A 25,149-nucleotide genomic window follows, 5' to 3' on the forward strand; every position below is an offset into this window, starting at 1 on the left:
GTGTTTGACAGCGCAGCGTTTCAGCCGCCTCCATCTGAAGCCCAGCAACAGTGATGACAACCATCTGCCCACGCAGTTACCATTTGCAGATAAACTAGCAGTTATCCTCACCCTGATTTAAATGCTTCCGAGGCTTGACCTAAAACAGACGCTGAAATAATTTGTCTGACACAAGGACGTCTAGTGGAGCAGGGGGCATCTTTAACCTCCCACGGCTCATGAAATTAGAGGAAGCGCACAGTATGTCACCATAAAGTAGAAAATAATCAGAAACAATCTATTATCTGTTCATATTAACAGTCCCATTTTTAGCACCCTTTAGCTAAAAACACCAGCTCTTTAAAACGGTGGTGAAGTGGTGACAGATTCTTAGCACCATTGATATCATTAGTGGAAGGAAACTCTGTTTAAGGTCTGTGAAACTCGTTTGGAGAGTTTCACTTGACATATTAATGGTGCTTGTTACTATGTCCAGTAAAGTCACAAATGTAATAACATGGCTTTTTATGAAATCCCAGATGATATCTTTGACACAATAACTTTCCTTTTTGAACCCAGCACCACGTCGGCCTGCGGCCCCTGGCGGTTTCTAATGAGTTATGACGAGAAAGTTTATACTCCAAAACTCGGTCACTTGCTGCCTTTTGAAAAAGATCCAGCTTTCACTTAGAGCTCCCGAGAGGCTTTCTACAGATCATCTGGATTAGACAATGAACACCCCTGTTGTAAACCTTTCACCATGTGCTGCTGTGTCTTACTCCACTCCGAGTTATGAGGCAAACCCAATGACCTGGTCAGAACCTGAGTTTTGGTGCTTCCCTGTAGTTTGCAAGCTCAAAAAAAAAAAAAAAAAAAAAAAAAATATTCACTTGTAGGAAGACTGTGGTTTCATAAATCAAAGTACAGATTGTCCTTTAGTATGCATAAACCATCAAAAAGCATCATATTTTTAAAAATCAATCCCACTATAGCTACTACCATTTTGACAGGATCGACTGTTTTAAGGAGGACACTAATCAATTTCAATTTCCAGGTTGCTTTACATTCATCAAACACTCCTTCACACAAGATGCAAGCACAGATGAAAGCTCCTGTCATACCAAATTATTCAGATGTGTTTTCTTACTTTCTCACTTAACCTTTGATCCCTATGAATACCAGTGTGTGCACTCCTCTTATTAAGACATGCACTACATCCACTCATAGGAATCCACAGCCTAATTTCAGCATGAATCGGAATCATAAGATTCCTTACAACTCTTTTGAGTGAAAATACTGCAGTTCTCATCCTCTTCCTCTAAAAACCAGTGGCGTTCCTGCATCTGCACATAAATCAGCTCCAAGAAAGTGACCCTCCTCTGCTTCTGTACTACCAGTATCACCCAAACTAGGACCACATGCAGCAGAGCCTGACAGATGGGAACTTCTTATCAATGGTCTCAGACTAAGAATTTTTTTGCTAGCATTAATAGAGCAGTTAACCTGTTTGAGCTGGTGGATGTAACACCACCTGGGACTCATCACTGAAAGGCAGCTTTGTGCTAAGATGACAGATCTTTAAAGCAGTCTCACGGCTATGGTATTTAGGGGCCCTACACAGTCGTTTGATGCCTAGTAATAAAGATATTGTTGAGTTAGGTATGTTCAGGAGGCAGTTTGATCAGGAATGCCTTCCCTTTGTTGCTAGCCAGATGACCTAATTACACCAAACTTGTTAACCTGCCATCCCCCGTGTATGTATATGACTGTGTGTTGGTTCGTGGTGTGTAGCAGTCAGATGCTGCCTCCTTGTTAAAAAAAATAACAAATCACTTGGTTAGTTGTCTAAATAGGTACTCCATTACCATTTTTCCATGATTGCTTAAGGTGGTAGAAGAAATCCTAAAAATCCTGTATTTTACCTCATCTGTATTTAAAATAATGGTTCATTTTTAGTATTAATAGATTCATAGTTAGCTCATATAAATGTCAGAGGTTTTCTTTAATTGGAGCAAATTCATTCTAATTAACATCTAGCTGTTTTTTACCAAATCCATTAAGATATTCAAATGAGAATTTGCCACAATTTTTTCTTTTTATGGCCATTTCAAGAGATAGCAGATCTTTAAAATGACCAAAAGAAAAAATCTGCCTGGTCATATTGTATTAACCTGTCTCAGCTTGTGTTGAGATCTTCCTGGTCGCCTTGCTCCCCTTGACGGCCCAGACGTAGACAGTGTAGAGAACTCCAGGCCTCAGGCTACTCAGCATGTAAGAGGTTCTGTCAGAACCCACTGGGATTTCCTCACTGGAGCCCTCAGAAGAGCTATAGGTTAGGATGTAGCCATTAATTTCTGCCTGGACTGGATCCCATGACACGCTGAAGCTGGACTCTGTCTCATCTCGGGCTAGGAGGTTAGCAGGAGCATCCATTTCTACAGAAAGATGTTAGTGGAAGTGGTTAAATATACTACTCATGCAAACTATGAGAACTACTTACGCAAACCACAAGAGTTGTTGTTTCTTCTCTTACCAAAATGGGAAATGAAACAACTTAGGTTGATGTTGCTACAAGTACTAGTAACATGACAGTGAGTAAATAAGGAAAAATGATGATTACATAAACAGACTGCACCATAAAAATGCCTGTTTTTAAAATCACTAGCTGCAACCGGGATGCTTTGTTTATCATTTACAGCTAAGTCCATGATGTGAAGGATAGGAGCAGTCTGGCAGTTGAGTTAGACACTGTATGTATCAGTATCAGGCTCCAGAGAGTCTCCATGCTTGTGTCTTCATTAGATTTGTGATTATATCCATTGATTTCTGGCTATATGTGGTCTGATGACATTTTGAAGATGGCTTCTGTTTTTCTTTGGCCAAAAGGGATATAGGAACATCCAGTTCTGTATAGAGACATAGTTCTAGCAAGAGCTGACAAAACCAGCATCTGAGCCCACACTGAAGCCAGGCCTGCTGGCTACATAAACCCAGTAGCTCAGCCAGAAATACTGAATGGAGGAGCAATTCTTTTCAGGCAAATGGCACGGACAGACTTTGATGATGTAGACCTAACTAGTAGCAAAAGTGCCTGAATGTGAAACATGTGGGACAGATTGAGTCTGAGTTGCTGCATGAGGTTGAGATGTATAGACTAAATATTTTTGGCCTCACCTTAGACACAGTGTTTGTTTTGGAACCAAAATTATTGACCGACTGAGGTATTTATCATATTCAGGAACCACCTGCCGAGTTTGCAGGGTGGACATACTAATAAATTCTGGCTGTTGCACAGTTGGAGATTCTGCTGTTGCATCAGCATGCTGTAAGGAGAATTTATTGCGCAAAGAATTCCTCTGAACTTTCTGAAAATTCCTGCTTTCTCTGCCTGGAATAATTTCAGGTCTCAGCTTTATTATGCAACATTTCCAAGGTGCAAGGTGCTGTGGTTTGAAGATGAAGAGTGCTTGTGATTGTGGCAACCCAAGAACCGCTGGTGTACATGATCAGTGAATAACACTGTAAAGGGAAGGAGTCCCTCCAGGCCTTCTATCATCCTCTTCTGTCAAATAATGTCTCATCCTGCTCAGATAAGGTGGCAGCAGCCTCAAGGATCCAAGTAAATTGAGATTTTACACACGAGCGTGGTTGAACAAACTGAATGTTAGAGGAAATTGGCGTTAGCGATCCCGACGTTATCTCAGATGGTGCTTCTGAAGAGACAGCTGAGCCAAAGCTTTGAGTTTCTTGAGTCTATCTTCAAGTCCTTCCTCACCTGCAATCATGAACTTCGAAGAGCAAATGAAATGAGGACATTGTTGAATTAAAGAGGCTGAAATGAAGTTCCCCAGCATGTTGGCTAACCTGAGTCTGTGTCAAAGAATAAAGGATTCATGGATCTAAGAGGCAGTATGAATAGAGGGGTTGCACTACCAGCATAGCAAATGGAACGAGAGTTTGGTCACATGGAAAGAATAGTCCTGAGTGCCTCTGTACCCTGGACACATTATTGGCTGAAATGAGATTGCAGGTTGTCCCAGGACATGCTGGAGGGATTACACCTCTTAGCTGGCATGGGCCTGCTCAGGAGGAGCTTGGGTAAGTTATTGAGGAAAAAGATGTCCACATTGCTGCACTTTTCATGACCCAAAGAAGATGCTGGCAAGCAGATGGATGAGCTGATGGAGTAATACATTGGAAATCTGCTTTAAACAAACAAGCAGATTCTGATCGGTCTACCATGCGAGACACATTTCTCTTTTAAGGGTTTACAAGGGAGTTGTTTTGTTGTCTTGACAAAACAGCTGTAAATATGGGCTACTTGAAGCTCTCAGGCATTAACATGGATGTACTAGGCAGCTAATTTGGCTTAACAGAAAGGTATGCTTGACACCTGTCTCAGCTTGTGTTGAGATTTTCCTCGTTTCTTTGCTTCCCTTCACGGCCCAGATGTAGACAGTGTAGAGGACCCCGGGCCTCAAACCAGTCAGCAAATAAGAGGTTCTGTCAGGCCCCACTGGGATTTCCCCACTAGAGTCGTCAGAAGAGGTGTAGGTTAGAATGTAGCCATCAATTTCAGCCTGGACTGGATCCCATGAGATGCTGAAGCTGGACTCCGTTTCATCTTTGGCTAAGAGGTTAGCAGGAGCATCCATTTCTACAGAAAGATGTTAGTAGGGGATATTAATACACAAACTACAGTGATGCAAAATACAATGAACAGATGAGTGACAAATTAAAGGAAAAGCCTGAAAAATGTGAACTTCAACTCAACTGTAAACCAAAAGGACATTTTGGACAGGGCTCTTTAAGACCAAATGAATGAATATTTTGTTCATTTGTCCAGCAGACTAACAGAGAATTGCAGAATATTTTATGCATAGAGTACTTTTTTATACTTATATATATATATATTTAAACTTTAATCTGCCACCAATCTGTATATCATTATATTTTATAGAGAAACATACAATGATATTATCATGTTGAACCCAGGAAGAGGGGTTTTCTTCAGATTTAACATTAGTTATTCAAACATCAAAGTCTTTTGATTGAACAAAAGTTGTAGATATAAGACCTGTCTCCGCTTGAGTCGAGATCTTCACGCTGGCTTTGCTTCCCTTGAAGGCCAAGATGTAGACAGTGTAGAGAACCCCAGGCCTCAGGCCAGTCAGCATGTATGAAGTGCTGTCAGACCCAACTACGATTTCCTGACTTGAGCCCACGGTGGAGCTATAGGTCAGGATGTAACCATCAATTTCTGCCTGAGGGCGATCCCAGTACACCACGAGGCTGGACTCTGTCTCATCCTGGGCCAAGAAATTAGTAGGAGCATCCAGCTCTGCATGGGGAGTTATAGTTAGTAGACACAACTACAAGACATCACTACATCTGATGCAAACATGACAGAAACTACACACCCCTGACAGAGAATCAGCAGTGTGTAGATACATTTGCATTCAGAGGTTGGAAACACTAGAGAAGATGTCAAACGTAGATACAATTTCTTTGTGCTTTAATGTAAAAAGTAAATGTTGGTAATTTCAGTTTTTTTTTTAATTATTTCAACATTTCCTAAAAAGATTACATGAAACTATAAAGCCAAATTTTGTCCTGAATCCAAGTTTGACATCAGACTAATATGAAATAAGTGGTTCTATGAACTATGTTAATCAGGAAACATGCAAACTATACAACAGCATTCCTTTTCATTCATTTTTTTGCTCAGAGCAGAATATGAAAGAATGATGTAATTTTAAAAGAAAAATATCAGTCACTCATGTTACGTCTTATAGTAACACTGGTTTTGATATCACAGTCTGTTTCACTAACTCATGCCATTAGAACAGATCGTATTCAGACTTCCAGACTGGCAGTGGATGTGGCAGGTTTCCATCTATGGACAACTATGCTGCAATAAATGGGCAAATTGCAGTAATTATGCATTTGGTCAAAGTAGAGTTGTAGCCTGTGTCTGACTTTCTGAGATCACTTTCTCTATATAAAAATTATTAATCCAATGAAAGGTATAATTTCTATGATGGCAGCATTTTAATTTGCATTTACGACAAAATGGACCTAAAAAACACAGTATCTGCACTTTGGCTGTGTACTTGCTGCAGGCTGGTCTGGTGATCTCTGTGCTGTAGGACTCATCAGGGTGGCCCAGTGTGCAGTGTTTAGCACTGTTACCTCACAGCATGAAGGTTCAGGGTTTGAACTTGATGATCACCTGGGGCCTTTTTTGTGGAGTTTGCATGTTTTTACAGCACTGCATAGGTTTTCTCTGGATGTTCTCCTCAGAAGGGACTGTTGATTTTAAATAGTGAGTTGTCTGCCTCTTTGGCAGGTAGAGATGATGGATGGATGTATGGCTGGTCATTAATGTACCGTCACCACAAAAAGGCCACTAAGTTGAAGTCAAAATGTGACTATGGAGTAAAAAAAAAAGCTAAAATCTTTAATTCTATTGGCTAAGCTGTCCTGAAATGTACTTGAGTGCATTAAAAGGTAAATCAATGTGCAGGAACGCCTTGTAGTGTTCGCCTTTTCTCATTAAAAAAACTATTTGTAAAAGCTCCCTCTCCCATATTGCTTTGAGTCATAGTTGAACTTGAGATATTTGCTTCCTGCTGTTTCAGGTATGAGTGAAACTATTGGAGTGAACATGTCTGCAACTTTAATCAAAAGGAACCCGGAAAATTCATAAATCTGAGGCAGGATTTTAAATTTTAGATGCAAATGTGGGATGTGGTATATTTATCGAGCATGGCAATTCAAAGCAACGGCTTTAAGCAATGGAAAGATATTTCTGCTTCGACTCACACATGCACACACACTCACACACATACTCACACACACCACAACAACAGCCATGTAGAAATATAGCTGTGATAATTCTACATTCAACAAAAAAATTCAAATGATTAATCACAGTAAACGTGGACTGTGTTGTTGGAGTTTATGCCTATACTCTGATATTGCATTTCTGACCATACCAAACATTTACACCGTTGTATCTAACAGATGCACACTGTCAAAAAAAATCACATAAAAATGATGGAAATCTGGCAGCAAAGGGGCCAGAAAAAATGTTAAAGCTGGGTTAAAAAAATATTAAATAATGAGGAAAAAATGCAAATATTAGTAAAATCTATACAGTAAAACTATTTAATTATGTCTTCATACATTTTTAGGTGGTATCTATAATTGAACAAAACAGGGAAAATATGTAAAACCAGTAGTTTAAAAAATGGTTAAAAATCTTAATTTATTTTACAATGTAGTAGTACTTTGAGAAATATCTGCTCCCTTACTGCAGAGTATGTAAATTCCGTAAAGTTTCTGATCCTGCTGCTCTACTGAATTTTTATAGGTTTTTGGATAAATGCCAGTCAGTACTCAAAACCGTTCTTCCGCTGACTTTCTTCCGTAACATAAATGCAAGCAGACAGCAGCAGCTGTTAACCTGCACAGCAGTCAGGTTAAGAGACAGGAGAACATAGGAGGCTGGAGAAACAAAATAGCTGGCTTTGTTGACGAAGCAAAATTGTCTTTTCTCAAACGTCTTATGGACATTCTGCCGCAGGCTAAACTGAACCGCCTTTAAATAAGGTGCCCAGCCTAATTATGGTAAATAGCCTTTCTTCAGTGAGAGTTCCCGTTTTTCCCTCTTGGCAGATAGGATAAGTGGGGTTAGTGTGCTAAGTGTAAAATGTCTCCACTGATGCTTTTCACTTGTTGCCACCACAAAAAGACAAGAAAATTGTGCAGAAATCCAGCAGACAAAAGATCAAAAGGAAATGATTGGTGCATTGTACATGGGGTCTACTTGAGTTGAAAGCATCTCACACAAAGGAGCTAAAGAAAACACTCAGACACTGAAAACATTTTTCCGTTGTCCACAGGCTGTAAAGTTCTAACAAAGAAAAGAAATGCTCTGCTTTTGAACACTTTCCTGAAAATCACAGGTCAGTGTGCGGCTGGTAACAAAGTGTACAGAGGATGAAAACACTTGAACATTTGTTTGCTCAGAGAAGGTTCACCATCATGTTGAAAAGGACGGGTTAGTGGTTTGTGTCTTACCTTTGTGGACGTCAGCTGAGAGTTTAAACTTAGTGTCCACCATTTACAGGAATGCAAAGGTCTTCTCTGAAACTCTTAAACGATTAACAGACAAACAAATCTATCATTTCTGTTAGAAGCTGATTCAAAGTTTACCTGTTTCAGCTTCGGTTGAACTCTTCCTGCTGACTTTGTCTCGTCTGTAGGCCCAGATGTAGACAGTGTGGAGAACTCCGGGCCTCAAGCCAACCAGCCGGTATGAGGTGCGGTCACGTCCTACAGGGATGTCTGCGCTGGACCCTTCAGCAGAGGTGTAGCTCAGCATGTAGCCCTCTATCTGAGCCTGAACTGGATCCCAGGACACTGTAGCAGTGTCCTCTGTTACTTCAGTGGCCACAAGGTTTGTTGGACTGTCAATGTCTGAAGAAACAATGAAGAGAGTTAAAGTTGAAACTGGAACTTTCACAGTTTTTTTTTGTTTTTTTTTTACCAACTCTATCCATATTGTCTGTGAAAATTCCATTGAGCAGGAAGCACAATTTAATTGCAACCAGAGAATATAAAACAGAAGCCAGGAGATGCATCACTGAGATATGTAATATATGGTGTAAACAAAACAGAGCAAAACACAGTAAACAAGAACAGCAGAACAGGAAGACTATTTAGTGGTAAATGGAAAAAGTCGTAAAACTGATTTCCTACTAGCAGGTATTATAAGATTAAACAACGCAGCCCATGAGGAACTATTTGGAAGAACAAACATCTGCCAGTTTATTATGCCAAACTAATTCTCATGACTAAATCACAAAGAATCGAGGATATCTCAATTAGCCACAGGGGGCAAGTCATTACACAGCCAGGAGTAATCACATAAGCATCAGACAAACGCTATAAAATACAACAAACACAAAATAAACATCACATTTAATTTAAGGTCTATTTGTACTGCATGTTGGCAGATTGTATCTGCAGCCAGACAGACAGGAGCAACTTGAATTCTTTAGACGGAAGGTGGCTGGGATCAGATTGACTTTTCAAAGTCCTAGCATTGTACAAATGAGAGAGATCCTTTGAGGTCATGCCCACAGTCTTTTTTTTTTACATACAACCTGCAATCTGCTTCTATTTGTGAGGGCAAGTGATATACACACGTGGACAAAATTGTTGGTACCCCTCAGTTAAAGAAGGAAAAACCCACAATTCTCACTGAAATCACTTGAAACTCACAAAAGTAACAATAAATAAAAATTTATTGAAAATTAAATAATCAAAAACAGCCATTACTTTTGAATTGTTGATTAACATAATTATTTTAAAAAAACAAACTAATGAAACAGGCCTGGACAAAAATGATGGTACCTCTATAAAAGATTGAAAACTATTTGACCAGAGTGACATGATTAACTCAGGTGTGTCATTTAATTGACATCACAGGTGTTTCCAAACTCATAATCAGTCAGTCTGCCTATTTAAAGGGAGACAAGTAGTCACCCTGCTGTTTGGTGAAAAGGTGTGTACCACACTGAACATGGACAACAGAAAGCGAAGGAGAGAATTGTCCCAGGACATCCGAAAAAAAATTATAGACAAACATCTTAAAGGTAAAGGCTATAAGACCATCTCTAAACAGCTTGAAGTTCCTGTGACAACAGTGGCTCATATTATTCAGAAGTTCAAGACCCACGGGACAGTAGCCAACCTCCCTGGACGTGGCCGCAAGAGGAAAATTGATGACAAATTGAAGAGACGGATCGTTCGAATTGTATCCAAAGAGCCCAGAGCAACCTCCAAAGAAATTAAAGGTGAACTCCAAGGCCAAGGTACATCAGTGTCAGATCGCACCATTCGTCGTCGTTTGAGCCAAAGTGGACTTCATGGGAGACGACCAAGGAGGACACCACTGCTGAAAAAAACTCATAAAAAAGCCAGACTGGAATTTGCAAGAATGCATGTTGACAAGCCACAAAGCTTCTGGGAGAATGTCCTTTGGACAGATGAGACCAAACTGGAGCTTTTTGGTAAGGCACATCAACTCTATGTTCATAGACTCAAAAACCAAGCATACGAAGAACAGAACACTGTCCCTACGGTGAAACATGGAGGAGGCTCAGTAATGTTTTGGGGCTGCTTTGCTGCATCTGGCACAGGGTGTCTTGAAAGTGTGCAAGGTACGATGAAATCTGAAGACTATCAAGGCATTCTGGAGAGAAATGTGCTGCCTAGTGTCAGAAAGCTTGGTCTCAGTCGCAGGTCATGAGTCTTCCAACAGGACAACGATCCAAAACACACAGCCAAAAACACCCAAGAATGGCTGAGAGAAAAGCGTTGGACTATTCTAAAGTGGCCTTCTATGAGCCCAGATCTGAATCCCATTGAACATATGTGGAAGGAGCTGAAACATGCCATTTGGAGAAGACACCCATCAAACCTGAGACAACTGGAGCTGTTTGCTCATGAGGAGTGGGCCAAAATACCTGTTGACAGCTGCAGAACGCTCATTGACAAATACAGAAATCGTTTAATTGCAGTGATTGCCTCAAAAGGTTGTGCAACAAAATATTAAGTTATGGGTACCATCATTTTTGTCCAGCCCTATTTCATTAGTTTGTTTTTTTTAAATAATTATGTTAATCAACAATTCAAAAGTGATGGCTGATTTTGATTATTTAATTTTCAATAAATTTTTATTTATTGTTACTTTTGTGAGTTTCAAGTGATTTCAGTGAGAATTGTGGGTTTTTCCTTCTTTAACTGAGGGGTACCAACAATTTTGTCCACGTGTGTATACAAGCTGAATAAAAAGAATACCAGGACTGATTCAGTAAAGCAGAAATAAAACACTTTCACTAAGGTATTGTCAACATTAAAACCCCAAAGCTTACAATAAAAGTCCATGTGCTGATGGTTTTTTTCTACACACAGAAAAGGCCCGGAGGCCAGCTTAGTGTTGATTAAAGTGCAGAGATTTTTATTGTGCTGCCCAACCTCAACAGCCTGATCTTTGTTTACATCATGAGAGATGGCTATTGGATTCTTGCTAAAGCCAGTTAGCCTCTCTTTCGTTTTAGATGCATTAATGTCCAAGAATCACAACTTGCACCAGCCCATGAATTCCTCCACTGCACGGCTGAAATTGCAATTACAAGTACAAGAAACCTTTAATATTGGATTTGGCAAATGTTCTTGTTCAAGACAAATACAAGAAGTTAAAGGAAGCACCACTGGCAAGAACACTGATGAAACACCGTGAATCTCCACAAGTTGTGGTCTTTTGGTAGGTATGACTTTTAAAAATTAGCATATTAAAAGATCACTGTAATGATCAAACGTCTTGCACACGACTTCCACTTTTAGCTAGTTGCTGTTAATTAACAGGAGAGATAATTTACACGACTGTTAGAGTTGAACTTGGAAATACATTTATCATAATCAAGCCCTAGGGCATTAACTGACTGTACATAGTGTTTTTATATGATAATTTTCATAAAATACACACACACTTTTTGCTTTCCTTGCTCCCACATCTCTCTCTCTCTCAGCTCCTCATACACACACACACACACACACACACACACACACACACACACACACACACACACACACACACACACACACACACACACACACACACACACACACACACACACACACACACACACACTTGTGTAATTTGAGCTATTTCTTTATCTTGTCAGCTATGTACCCACCTGTTTCTGTATAAATAAACCATGTATTGGGACAGCCCTTTGTAGCTGGCACTACCCTTGCAAGTAAACTACTGGTCTCCGTGTGTTTTTCTGGTTTGGTGAAGATCTTCTTATGTTACGTGAGAGCTCTAAACGGAGTTTCTCCCTGACAACGACCACAAGACTCATGCTAAGAAAACATAGCCATAAGAAATTTTGCATAATTTGAACTTGACTAATGCTGTGAATTTTCTACTCAACAAGTGTTGCATACTGATTTAATTGTAGCCATTATCACTCTTTGTAATTCAAAACTATTGCGTACAAAAGACTTGTAGGTTTGTGCTCATTTGGATTCGTCTTGTATGAATTTACGAAGCATGTGCAAGATTTTGTGGTGTTTCAATCAAGCATAAACATAATGGTTTTCTCTTAAATTGCACTGGGCATGATAACCATGGTATGACAATAGCAAATGTAGAGTGTGGATCAAGGCTCCTTCTTTTGATTGAACTTTTTAATGTCGTCTGAGGGGAGGAAGCAAGTGGATAATAGGCTTTCAAAGCAGCATGAAGCAGGTGCATATGACTTGACATAGTTAAATCACGCATTCTTTAACCTTTTCAGAAGGCAAAAGTGTTTATTGCTGTCCTGAATAGTCGCACTCACAGAGATTGTGGAGCTGCAGCAATCATTTCCATGTGGGGATTTTCAGACAGTCTGTACTGGGAGCCACTCACAATGCTACAGTTTTCTTCTCGTAAACAAGGGAAATGACAGAAGTAGTGGGGCAAAAAATAAAATAAAAATGAGAAAATGAAAAAAGGAGCCTGAGAGAGATGTTCCTCGGCACAGCTGGGGGAAGTGAGCGTGAAATTCAAATAGCTGGTTTTAGAAAGCAACAAAATTGTAACAGTCCCTACAATTCTGACATCGGAAATGTGTGCGAGCAGGCAGTTTCTGAAGCCATTTGAACATTTGACAAGCACTTCTGATAGGATATACCGACCCGTCAAGACTAAGCTGCACAAATATTCTGCCACAGTGTTTGTCAAGATGGAACAATAGAGCAATCTGAAGGAATGTCACTGGTGGCTTTGTCTCCTTTTTAGTCAGCAAAGGACGCATCAGGATTTTTTCCCCAATATACTGCAAATTTTGTTGAGGTTTCATTTTTTAGTATAGATGCTGAAGACAATGAATACACCAAAGGAGAATCTGTTCTCCGAAGATCTCAACTCAACCCATGTCTTGTTCGCTCGACTCTACAGTACAAGCTGCACAGGGAGGAGGACACAGGAGCAGAACAGAACACAGAGCTGCATTACGAAAGTCTGTGGGTTTGAGGAATCACAGGAGACATATGGGAGACGCAGGCGGAGCAGTTGGTGGCGCATTTGTGTGGACGGGTGTTAGTGTCTGTCGAGGCAATCTCGATGAAAGCGAAGAGGGAGGGCAACAAAGAGACAGAAAATAAAACAGGAGTAACACAGAGGGATAGTAAGACAGGCACAGAGGAAGTGGAGGGAAATGTAAAAGCAATCATCATTTAGGATTATTCCTCAGTGGCAGCAGCTCAGTTGAGGTCAGTCTTGTGTCAGTGTGCAGTCTGCATCATGAAAACTGATTCACGATGCATTAAGGAGAAGAAAGGAACTATGCAAGTGTCTAACTCTAGATCCCCTCCTTGTCTCTGCTCTCTTCTCCTTGTGTCACTTCCCCGTCCTTGTGGCTGCACGGTTTGACAGTCTGTCATGAGCTAACCACAGAAAGAATTTATAATAGGGCTATTTTATTAGGGTTTGAGTGTTTCCTCCATGGTCTTAAAAAATGAACAGAAGTCCAAGTACTTTAAGTGAGCAACACTAAGTGAGCCCACTACAAGAATGTATACAAACATGCAGACATCCGTCTAAATGTTTCTTGGAATGATTCTGTAATTATATAAAAAGTTGATACCTGAATAAAAACAACTTGGTTCTTTATGTACCACGGTGAGTTTTCACATGGACTGTGAACACTTTGCCATTACAACTAAATATCTCACAGTTTCACACCAAAACTGTGCGACTGGCTTGATTGACAAAGTGGCAGCATGAGGCTCCGAGCAGCTTGTGTTTGCATCTTGTAATTTGGCAGCAAATGTGAAGCGACTGTCACTCAAACCTAAACAGGCCTGACAGACTCTATTTTAGACACTTGAGAACGATGGATGATAAATTTAGCATCTTTTGCAAGAAATACAGTTTTCACAGTCACTCTGAAGAAGATGAAGCATCCCTTTATCTCACTGCAAACTTTTTGTTTGTGATAGAACAGAAAATGTTGGATAGTATGTTTGACAGCCCAAGAATACGCTTATGTCATCTTAAACTATAAGAATTTTAAAAACTTTCTGCTCAACCACCCCTTATTTGCCTGAAATTTCTATATCATAAAATATAGCTATTTATAGAAGTATTTATGAAAGTTTAGCAATATACATATAATATTTTGAGGTGCAAAAATGAAAATTATATCTTTTTTTAGCTATTGTATTTGGAGAACCATTTTGAAACTCAAATTTGCAAAGATTTTTTTTGTTTTTTGTGTCATCACTCTTGGGGAAATGCAGAATGTGTTAGTCATAATTCTGCTTATCTCACATGTGTGACAGATCACATTTTAGTATATAAACTGGCCCATTACCACCTCTGTAAGTTATATGCAACATCAGAATGTGCTGAACCTGGAGCCGGCCAGCTGCTCGTATTAATCAAACAGCCTGCTTCCCTTTATGACACCAAGCAAATAGTCCTAAATGCTCTTATCGGCCTTTCTAATAGTGTGGACGTTACAATCAGATTCATGGTGGCGTAAACTCTTACATTTCATCTTTATCACATCCAGTGATCACTTCTTTTTCATGGGCGTTTATAACGGCCGGACAGCTTGTTGCATAATGAAATTCAAAGCACTCTAACGACCAGGGAGATCTCGCACTCCGTTTACTTATATTTACGTATATTTTGTTTTCCCACTTCAGGCAAACAGGCATGTTGAATGTATGGCCCTCCTGGGACACAGAGCTGGTCTGAGATCAGGCAACTTCCAGGCTCTACTGTAAAGTCTGGAGAGGGAACATTTTATTCCATTTTATCTCAACGTGACAAATAAAGGCTCTTTTTTTAAACTTTACATGTATGATCAGAGTCCTGTCCTGATGATATTCACATGTACATATACAGCCATAGTCATAGCGCTACCTGGTGGATAGAAGGAAATGCTCTATAACTAGCCTGTGCATGTTCCGATCTGCCTGAAACTTTACATCTGTGAACACACTCCAATCCTGAGCACATCCATGGGTCAATGTACACTCTCAGTCGCAGAAGACCTCTGATGCTCTAAAATCAAATAACCCAATAATTCCTCTTTAAAAATGAATTAAAATTGCTATTTGGTTCACAACCTTAGGAATACACATTGTATTGTCTGTGCCTTGTTTTCCTTTTGAACACAGGTTTCCTTCTCCCTCTTTGATGTTTTGTTTCACCCTCTGAACAAAGAAGTCCAATTTATTTCGCTCTTATAAGCTGTATAGCTTCTGCTTTGACTGTCTGACAAATTCTCTATGTAATTAGATTTTTTTTCCCCCTGGTTGCTCCAAGCCTACGTTTGCACTGAAGTTACAGAGTATGATGGATCCAGTTTCTCCAGACGTTCTACCCCACTAGCTGTGCAGCGTCAGTGGCTATCAGGCTACACAACACAAGCTGCGGCTTCGGCCATTTGGAAAACAGCTTATCCATTATGGGTGGCATGTTCAGCAGAGGCACTGACCACAAGGCACACAGTGACAGGCTGTCTTTCATCATTTACAGCCCCACAGCTTCACAGCCCGCTGAACAGTGGAAACCACACAGTACGCCTACACATGGAGTCAGCGGGGTTCCTTTCTTTTAGAGACTACAATGTGTCAGGTGTGACTTATGCTTTGTTGAGGAGTCCTTTGGCAACCGCAGACTTTTTTATGTTTGGCCAAGAATCTATATGGACTGTAAGCAGCTCGTAATTCTTCAGGACAGAACTGATTATCTATATAGCTACTCGTAGACCTAACATAGGATACGAATGCTATTATAAATCATCCCTTTGTCCTTCATCCACTGTATATGGCCTTGACTGTTTTCATAAACACACAAACAGTTTCTTTGTCTTTTCTTTGTTCAAACTGGGGGTATACAGATGCTATTGAAAGGGAACACCACTGTTGCATCCTAATTTGATGCATAGCTGTAGGATTACAAACATAGAACATGGATGTACAACAGGTAAAAGTTCTAAATACACACTAAACTAATTCTGTCCTCAAGTCAGCCCTAAATTTATACACTGCAACAAAATTAGAATGTGTTTATTTACATTAAGTGTAAAAATGCAAGGCAAAAAATACATTTTTGAGGATAGTAGGCTTTGCATGTTTTATAGAATAACCTTACCCAAATGTTATTGAAAGTTAGATGCCACTCGCAAGCAAAATGTCATCTTTCCACTACCTTATTCTTGCTGCAGACATGTGTAGGTGCATATTCACACAGGCCTGTTGAACTCTTAACACCCCAATCTAATAATCAGACAAAGAGCACTTATACACACAATCTGTCAGTCTCAGCTCGGCCTTTCATGAATTCCTTTTAGTTCCGTGACTTTTATAAACTGTTCCCTCTCACAATTTCAACTGGCAGTTTTTCCCAAAATTTAAAGAGCTGAAATCTCTGATGGACAGGTCTGAGCAGACTCCCACTGGACCACATGAGGTGCTATAGCGTATCCAGATAACATAAAGGCTCAAAATTCACATCCTCGACTTAAGCCAAGCCATCTGCTTTAGGTTATATTGGCCTCGGTGGTGCCTTTATTGAATCTGAATCAGCAGTAGAAGCCGTGGTATGTTGTGTTTATACATCTTATAATCTTTTGGCAGGTTAGTAACTGTGAGACGTCGGCTCCGAGTGGAGATTCCTGTCTGCTGTCATTGAATCATTTTACTTTGGAAGTGTTGGCAGTGAAAGGACTTTAAGTTATACAGCAATCTCAGTGTGCAGATTCAACAAAGTATAACTGCAGCGTATCTAACCAAAGGGCTGAAAATGTATTTCATAGATATGTGGGACTTAGAGAAACATTTTCACTTTCTAAAATCAGGTGAAAAAAGGGCACAATATGAGGCAGCACAACAAAACCATTCATAAACTGACAGTAGTTAACTGTGAAACACACAAGGAAATGAAAAGGGATATAAGAGAAAAAATGAAGAAGAAAGGTTGGGAAATCTTTCCACTGAGGAGCTTCTGTTATGGTAAACATCAGCTACAGCCTCTTAGGGCAACCCTCAGTAGCAGCTACACAGTCATGTTTTACATACTGCTAATATCACCGAAATTGCTTCTTTGTGCCCCATTATTTTTATATCCTTCTTAGCCGTGCTCTTGTTATCCCTATAAATATCTTGATCACACGCTGTGTCCTTGCTGCTCATGTGGGGCACCATTATCTCAGCTTAATTTTTTTTTTACTATAACCTGGACTTACTGTTGTATTTTTCCTTATTACCGCTCACTCTGCATTCATGGATTTTCCATATTCCCACTTCCAGTTCTTTTTTATCTCCCGCTGTGTATAACGACGCTGGCCGAAGGCAAACAGCATGTTTAGTGAGATAATAGGTGGCTGTGCTCTCTGTTGCGCCACGCCAGTCATCATGAAACCAGCACATCCTCTCTGGCAAACAGAGCTGAGGACTATCCTCTTCAATCACCTCTAAGCCTTTTCGTGCTACACCTAAAATGAAGGATTGTAGCTACTGGAGCGCAGACAAGCCGCTGTCTGTCTGCTGCAGATTAGCCCATTCACACACACATAACCACACATAAACACACATGCAATTACTGCACAAGTAGGTGGCACTCTCACACAGAAAAAAAAAAAAAAAAAAAAAAAAGATTAGCTAAGACAGGGGCCCTTGAGTACCTGACTGGCTTCAAAAGAAAGAGGTGAGTGTTGAAAATACCTCGCTAACACTGATGACTAAAAACCATTAAACTGGATGCCTCAGTGTCGAAAAAGCGAAGAGCCATCGAGCTGGAGACTTTAACTGAGTAAGCTCCGGAGGTGGATGAGAGTAAAAGGGAATGAGAGACAGGAGAAGAGGATAAAGAGAGTCACTGAGGACCTGTTGTGCCACCCTGGACTATTTGTCAGACGCTCAAATTATACCTTTAGAGCATTTGAATGTCAAGAAACTGCTGCTAAAGTGAATCTGAAAAATGAATTCCTCCTCACATTCTAAAACCAGACCAAAACACAGTCAGATCAACTTGCTAATATCTGACATTACCAGATGGACTCTGTAAATCATGGACATTCTTGCTGCAACCATCAGGGAGCATCCTTTAGTCATTACACCATTCATATCATGTTTCCCCTCTGTGACCTGGCTCACCGCAGCCATTACAAAATTGTCCAGATTATTAGGCTGTAAATTCCAGCCCTCCATCATTAACCCATAATCGTGCCTCTTGCTGGCTGTATTCATTATGCTATTATCATTGGCTGTGTGGGGAAGGTAATAGCTGGTTGTAGAACACGGTGTGTCAGTATTGTGTATGACAGATCATGTGTTTTTCCTATTAGGTTCTGACCACTGGTGAATTATAGGTGACTTGACACGAGGTAAGAGCTGCGTTTGATGCAGCACCCAATTCAAAACTAAGTGGAATATGGTTATCCTCGCTGTTTCTTTAATGTGTTTCACTTCCACAAGTGGCTGATCTATCATTTTAAGTGTCAGGCACTGCCAGTGGTTGCACAAATGCAGTCTCAACGCAATTAATGTCAGGCAGGAGTCAATTTCAGGGAAATCAGGCCCATTTCCTGCCTACTGATTTTAAGACATAGGCACATTAGGTTAAACGGCTTGTGAGTGCTGATGTGTTGACACTGACCTGTGGCACCAGTGACAGAAGATGATTTTCCCTCAGTGGTTCCTTTGATGGCCTGGACTGAGATCTGGTACTCAGTTCCCGGATACAGACCTGTGGGAAGACACATACTGTATTCTTAAATGGTAAGGATGTAATGAGCTCAGTTCTGTGCTATAATGCTCTTTATAAGTGGCTCACAAACATGGGGTAAATCTGAAGGATCATACATTTAGTAAAAGAAACAACAAGACAAATTATGTTCAGTTTTTTCTGACTTGTCTGAGTTTCTTGTCTTTCCTGTTTTGTGTGAAAGGAAAGTCAGCAGACAATGATTCTTTTTAAGTGATGACAATTAGCGTAAATGTTTGGAGCCACTATTCTATACAAAATGTTATTGTTCATTATTTGTATTTGAATGTTATAGCAACAATATGTTTGCTATATAACAGGATATTTCACTTTATATATATTTGTATTGCACGCTTTTAATATATGCAAATCTAAATAATATTTTGGATAATTTTGTATCAATTTCTATTTTAATCCATACTGAATATCTATGCATGAGTGTGTTTATCTATTGCACGTGTGTTTACATATGTAATAAGCTTTATTTACATTTCTCTTCTCAAATGTAAAGTATTTAATGTGAATTTAAAAGTAAAAGGATCATTAAAGTCTCTAAAATTGACAGATGATCTACTGTTGAGAGGTAAAACTACTACACAGTTTAGATGAATGGCGGTAAATTCAAGGTCTCCAGTAGTATAAGGTAGCTATGGGATCAGTTGAAAGTGCTTTGCCACCTGAAATACATCAGGTTACAGGTGCAACAGTTCCAGAAATGTTCAGGTTGTTTTATGTCCTCTGTGCAAACTTGTGTTCCCTCTGCTACAAGACTTACCCTCAATAGTGTGCTTGGTTCGAGCCTCCTGGCTTCTCTGAACATCCAGCTCCTCCTCCTCTCCTGCCGGGTCAATGTGTGTGAGCCTGAAGTAATCCACTTCAGCTTGCGGGTTTCTCCACTCCACCTGAATGGAGACCTCTGTCTGGCCAAGAACTCGGATATCATCAATAGTTGAGACATCTGGGAAGGATACAATGTTTGGTGGAACTGGGTGTACAGACATGAACTTCATACTGGAAAGCCTGCATTAAAGCATGTGTAATAAAAAGCATCTGCCCCGCTCTGTTCCGAAATGTCCTCAAGTTCCTAGAGAAAAAGGATAGAGCTCTTTGTCAGAACAGTGACTCTCTGCACTCTATTTATTTTCTGAAAAATAGATGTTTTAAAAATGTTTGCAATCACTGTGCCAGAACTAGCAGTTTGTGAACTGAAGGATAAATGCATAACAATGCAATAAAATGAATAATGAGTAGTTGCTAAAGACAAAACAGGTTACAACTACTAGGTTCAGTCTTAAATAATAACCTGTTTAATGCAATACCTTTCAATTACAATAAATGGTCTAAAAACAACCATGTTGCATAACAAAAAGGTTCATGCTAGGTTTGGTTTAATGGAAAAATGCAAAAAGTGGATTCTCCAGCTGGGTACATTCAGTGAAGCCTTTTCTGCTGTTCTCGATAATCCATGTTATGACTGTATGAAAGCTTTGTAGAGTGGAGTGAGGCGGAAAGACTGACATGTTTTGCACTCAGTGTAAATAATCAGAATTATACCTAAACTGTACATGCACTACAGATTGTGGAGGACCTCATGGAGCCAAGGCTCACAGAATGTCAATAAAGTGCTGTACTGACCTGTCTATGAATGTCTATGACCAATACGCAGATTCTATTTTTGTTTTAATTGTGTGATTTGTGGTGCAGTCACTGTGCATTTTTTAAATTGTTTGCACATGTTGTCTGCACTAATGATGCTTTACTGTGTTCTTACTTCAATATGATTACTTTTATTTCACTTATAAAGCATAGTATTTCATATAAAGTCAATGGACACCTGCTGCTCTTCATTGTTACCAGTTTTTATTTACTTTTTGTGAGTTTTGTTCTCTTTTCTGGTTAATTCTAGCAGGAAGGTGGTTGTATATGTAACAGTATGTAACACTGATTATCAGTTACATACAGATGCTGTAAATGTCTGTCTATTTATTATTGGTTTGTATGTGGTTTTATCTGATTTTGTCTTCACACTACATTGTTTTAAATTTACAGCACAATTTAGTAGTACTGTTTCTACTTTCTCATTGTACAACTCAACTCTTTAGAACATCCAGACATAACTTACAGGATGCTTTTGCATACCTTTTCATGGGAACTCAAAAAACAGTGTATGTGCAGATAGGGACCATATGACAATAAGGAATGTCGTCTCGATTTGTGGCATATGTTGAAAAAACACGAAACAGGACCATCAAACAAAACAAATGTCACCAAATGAAAAGGGTTTGCATTTTTTCTATGCCAGCTAATATGTTTTTTTCTCAGGACAACAGAAAAACATTCACTTAAAACGCTCTTTTGAAGTAGATCATCGTTTGAAGTTAAAATGAAAACTATGCGACCAGTGAAATGTCTGCCTCATGCTGTGTACTCCTCGCACAGCCATAAGCCAGATGATGGCGTGTTTTCTTATGCCCATATGGGAACGCCATGCTTCGTGAGGTTTTTCCATGACAAACCAAGCTAACCACATATTAGAGTCAAACTCAGTCTCTCCCACTTTGTGAAAGCCTCACTCACTCCCATCAGTCCTGTCGAGTAAGCTCTGTCTCTGTACATCTGTCTCCTACCACATCTGTAAGCATGTCTATTTTACATTAAACACATCCGTGGAGCCATTTCCTTGTAATTACCATAAGATTTAATGGTTAACAAACCAGTGCTTAATGAAACACTTAGTGATGACAGCCTTCAGCTTGTTCATTGTCGTCGTAGCATAGCATTTAAATACGTGTATGATACTGGAATAAATAAAATTTGGAAAAAAACTATGCTTATCCTGTTAAAGTATAATAAATATTTCAGCAAATGTACACTGAGCCATCCATTCAATGCCCATAACAAGGGATGATATCGACAACTTTTAGTGTTCAGATCTCAAAAGTCAATGTTCACTACATAGTCTTTCTTGTTTCTTAAAGTGCAACACCTCCTTCCGCTAAATGTGTCAAAGCTTGACATTTAAGTGTTTTCATGCCTCATCACACGCATACTTACGTCTGACCTCAAATGCAACTATTTAATCCCCAGAAAAATCCAGCTAAATCCCTCAGACCTGCAGGCCACACCTGGCCTCAGAGCCACACAAGTCTAATCGGTCACATCTGCCTTTCCTCCAAACCACCTCATTTGAGGGCAACATGCTGCACCCAGCCCAAGTTTAGTCTGGCAAACACTAATTTATTCACATTCTAAAGCCCCATTGTTGCTTTTTCAGCTGTCTGCACTTACCTGTGGTGGCTTTAATCTTGTCTGCTTCACTCTGGATTTCCTTGATGACAGCATATACTTGGACAACGTAGGTAACCCCAGGAACCAGCCCTGTGATGAGGTAGGAGTTCTCTGTGTTGGGAATGCGAACCTAGGATACAGTGGATTGGAAGGAAAGTTATTACGTATTTCACACTGATGTGATCAAACATAAAATACATTTAAATTCAAACCTACCTGCTCCTGGGCACCCTCATCATCTTTGGGATGATATGTCAACACATAATACTCTGCCCCTCGAACATGCTCCCACTCAACCAGGAGGGAGACGTCGGTCACTTGGACCAGGCGTAGACCTTGAGGCCCAAGAACTAAAGAGGGAGATAGACACAAGCAGAGTAAAGAATATGGTTTAATAATGTTCTGCTTTTGAATCCTTGACTGTTAACTGCTTTGTTGTCTTTTTCCTCATTGTTAGTGCTATACTTTGTCATGATGTTTACCAAAAGTCCCTCTCTGGTCATTGATTAAAACCCTTAAAACTCATCTCTGTGTCTCAGAGTTATACATTTTGAAAATGTCCATGAAAATGATCCCTTTCTACTGTTAAATGTCTTAAGTAAACCTTCAAAGTTGCTTCCTTTAGAATTTGTGCAGATCTATGAAGTCCCCGCCCATCGCTCCACCCACACCTCCTCACTTGCTGTTGCTTGAGCCTATGAGCTCATCTGGACTCTGCTTGAACATTGTAAAACTAGTTTCCTGCAACACCATGGCAAGTTGTAATATTGGAGTAATTGAGTTTTATATGTTCCAAGCGGAAACCAATTCTGAAAGGACAGACAGGAGACTTAAAATAGCAATGATGGTGAGAGATCCTGCACTTGGAGTCAAAATGAAAGTTTAAGTCCATGGCTGCACTGAGGATGAATAGGTGGCAGCATGAAATACAGATATGTTGCCAAAAATGAAGTTTTGCTTCCCAAATGGTAGCTGCCACTAGTCAAAGTGTGGGACTACATGCTTAAACCCAGGGAGGTGGGCAGTAAAGATGCAGAAAATCCAATCCTGCATCTGTGCTTTTGAGTCTGCCATCTGTGCACTGCAGTTTCAAAGTGTTTCAGATATGACATTGACTACTTCTTTTGCGCATGCTACATTTTCCACCATACAAAGAACATGATCTTGACATGATAACAAGGGAAAAAAGGAAAAAAAAAACTTGATTTTCACAAGAGGGGCTATTAAAACATATTTTATTAATTACCCTGTTACAAAGAGCAAAGAATAATTTATGAACAGCAATGTGTTATTTTGAACGCTGAGGTTTCTTCCCCAACTGGAAAGAACTACTGCTTTGCTCTCCGGTGGTTATACAAGGCCAGTGTGCTTCAGTGAAAATGATGGAAAAATTATAGAAAGGTGCATGTGGGTAGGAAGGTATATAACTATGGGGGAGTACAATAACAAAACAGCAGCCAAAAGACAGAAGACAGCGCGTCAGCAGTGTTGGGGAGTGAGGCTTTTCCACAAGCAAGATGTACCTTCTGAGGGTACAACGGAGGGAAATAAAAGTGAGACGTTGGTAGATTTAAAGAAGCAAAGCACGGCACACAAAAACCTAAGCACATTTCAAGGGGAATTTGTGACACGGGTGGTGAAGGAGTCTGCCATAACTTTGGCAGGGAAGGAATTCACATCAGGTTCAAATGCTGCTCCAAAAGGCAAAGTCAGGAAGCTTAATGTTTTTCCTCAAATGCAGCAGTCCAGCTCCACGTCCCCTTGTTGCTACTCCAGGCACGACCATCAACAATCTCAACCCTCAAAAAACGTCTGAGAACTGCTGGGGTGAATAAATTAGCATATTAAGATTGGAAAAGTGGAAAGTAATGATGATTTGTGTCTTCTCTGATTGAAAATTAATGAAATACCATTTGAGGAAGGAAAATGTGAGTGAAACAACATGTCTGGTCTTCATAAAAAGACCACAAAACTGCAGCAAGTGAAACAACAGCAAAGTATCAGTGTTTATGTGATTCAATCAGTGTCTCCTTTTTTTTGTTTGTTGCTCTGTATCTTATTACCTTTGCCGTCTGTTTTGTTAATATCACATATGTGAGTCATTCCTTAACCAGCAGGCAAAAAGAGAAACTTGAGAAAATTGCCAAATATGGTTTAAAGTCGAGGACAAGGTTCAAAAGCTACACTATGTTGAATCTGAGCTTTTTAAATGTGTCTATTGATGGAAGGAAACATGTAAGCGAGCCAAAGAAGATAGAAAAATAATGTTGAATCCAAAGCATCTGCGTTGTGTTAATATAACTTTAAGAATCTCACCTGCATTATATTCAGATTACCTCATTAGATGCGGTTGCTTTTTCTTTTTTCTTTTTTTACTGTAATCTAATGGATAGCCATGAGTTCAGGCTAGGAAAAATATTTTTATTGTTAAAGCACTGCTGAGTTCTAAGTCACAAGGCATCTGTCTTTTAGCCTAGCCGCGCTAGACAACCCACGGTAACGAATTTAATTCTCTGCCAGGGTGGGTCTAGTTACCCTCCATAAGGCTCGAGGCTGGATTCTCCTAAAACTGGCCGGACGAATCACCATGAAGTGTAGAGTCAGAAGGCGGGCGTAACTAAGTGACGACAGAGGCGCGACGATTCTGACAGAAACAACCGGAAACAACTAGCCTAGCCGCGCTAGACAAACCATGGCAACAAATTTAATTCTCTGTCAGGGTGGGTCTAGTTACCCTCCATAAGGCTCGAGGCTGGATTCTCCTAAAACTGGCCGGACGAATCACCATGAAGTGTAGAGTCAGAAGGCGGGCGTAACTAAGTGACGACAGAGGCGCGACGATTCTGACAGAAACAACCGGAAACAACTAGCTTAGCCGCGCTAGACAACACACGGCAACGAATTTAATTCTCTGCCAGGGTCGACAACAAAAACGACAACAGTCGTTGAGCTCCATTAGCACCGACTCTGAATAATCTTTCTGTTAACATGTCTGTAATATACTTGAGCTTCACCCATTGCCTGTATAAATAAGGCTT

At 40.0% G+C, this 25,149-nt stretch overlaps 1 protein-coding gene across 1 annotated transcript in view; it reads right to left on the reverse strand.

Annotated features, from left to right (window-relative positions):
• Positions 1-25,149, reverse strand: part of tnn (tenascin N) — a 72,687-nt gene that overhangs the window by 22,133 nt on the left and 25,405 nt on the right. Inside the window, exons 5-9 of the mRNA XM_022208265.2 lie at positions 22,328-22,461; positions 22,112-22,241; positions 19,599-19,781; positions 18,716-18,805; positions 8,200-8,463 (exon numbers count right to left, since the gene is read on the reverse strand). Of these exons, the coding sequence (XP_022063957.2) occupies positions 8,200-8,463; positions 18,716-18,805; positions 19,599-19,781; positions 22,112-22,241; positions 22,328-22,461 (801 nt within the window). The remainder of the gene's footprint in view (positions 1-8,199; positions 8,464-18,715; positions 18,806-19,598; positions 19,782-22,111; positions 22,242-22,327; positions 22,462-25,149) is intronic.

Source organism: Acanthochromis polyacanthus, chromosome 9 (assembly GCF_021347895.1).
Source record: "Acanthochromis polyacanthus isolate Apoly-LR-REF ecotype Palm Island chromosome 9, KAUST_Apoly_ChrSc, whole genome shotgun sequence".
NCBI lineage: Eukaryota > Metazoa > Chordata > Actinopteri > Pomacentridae > Acanthochromis > Acanthochromis polyacanthus.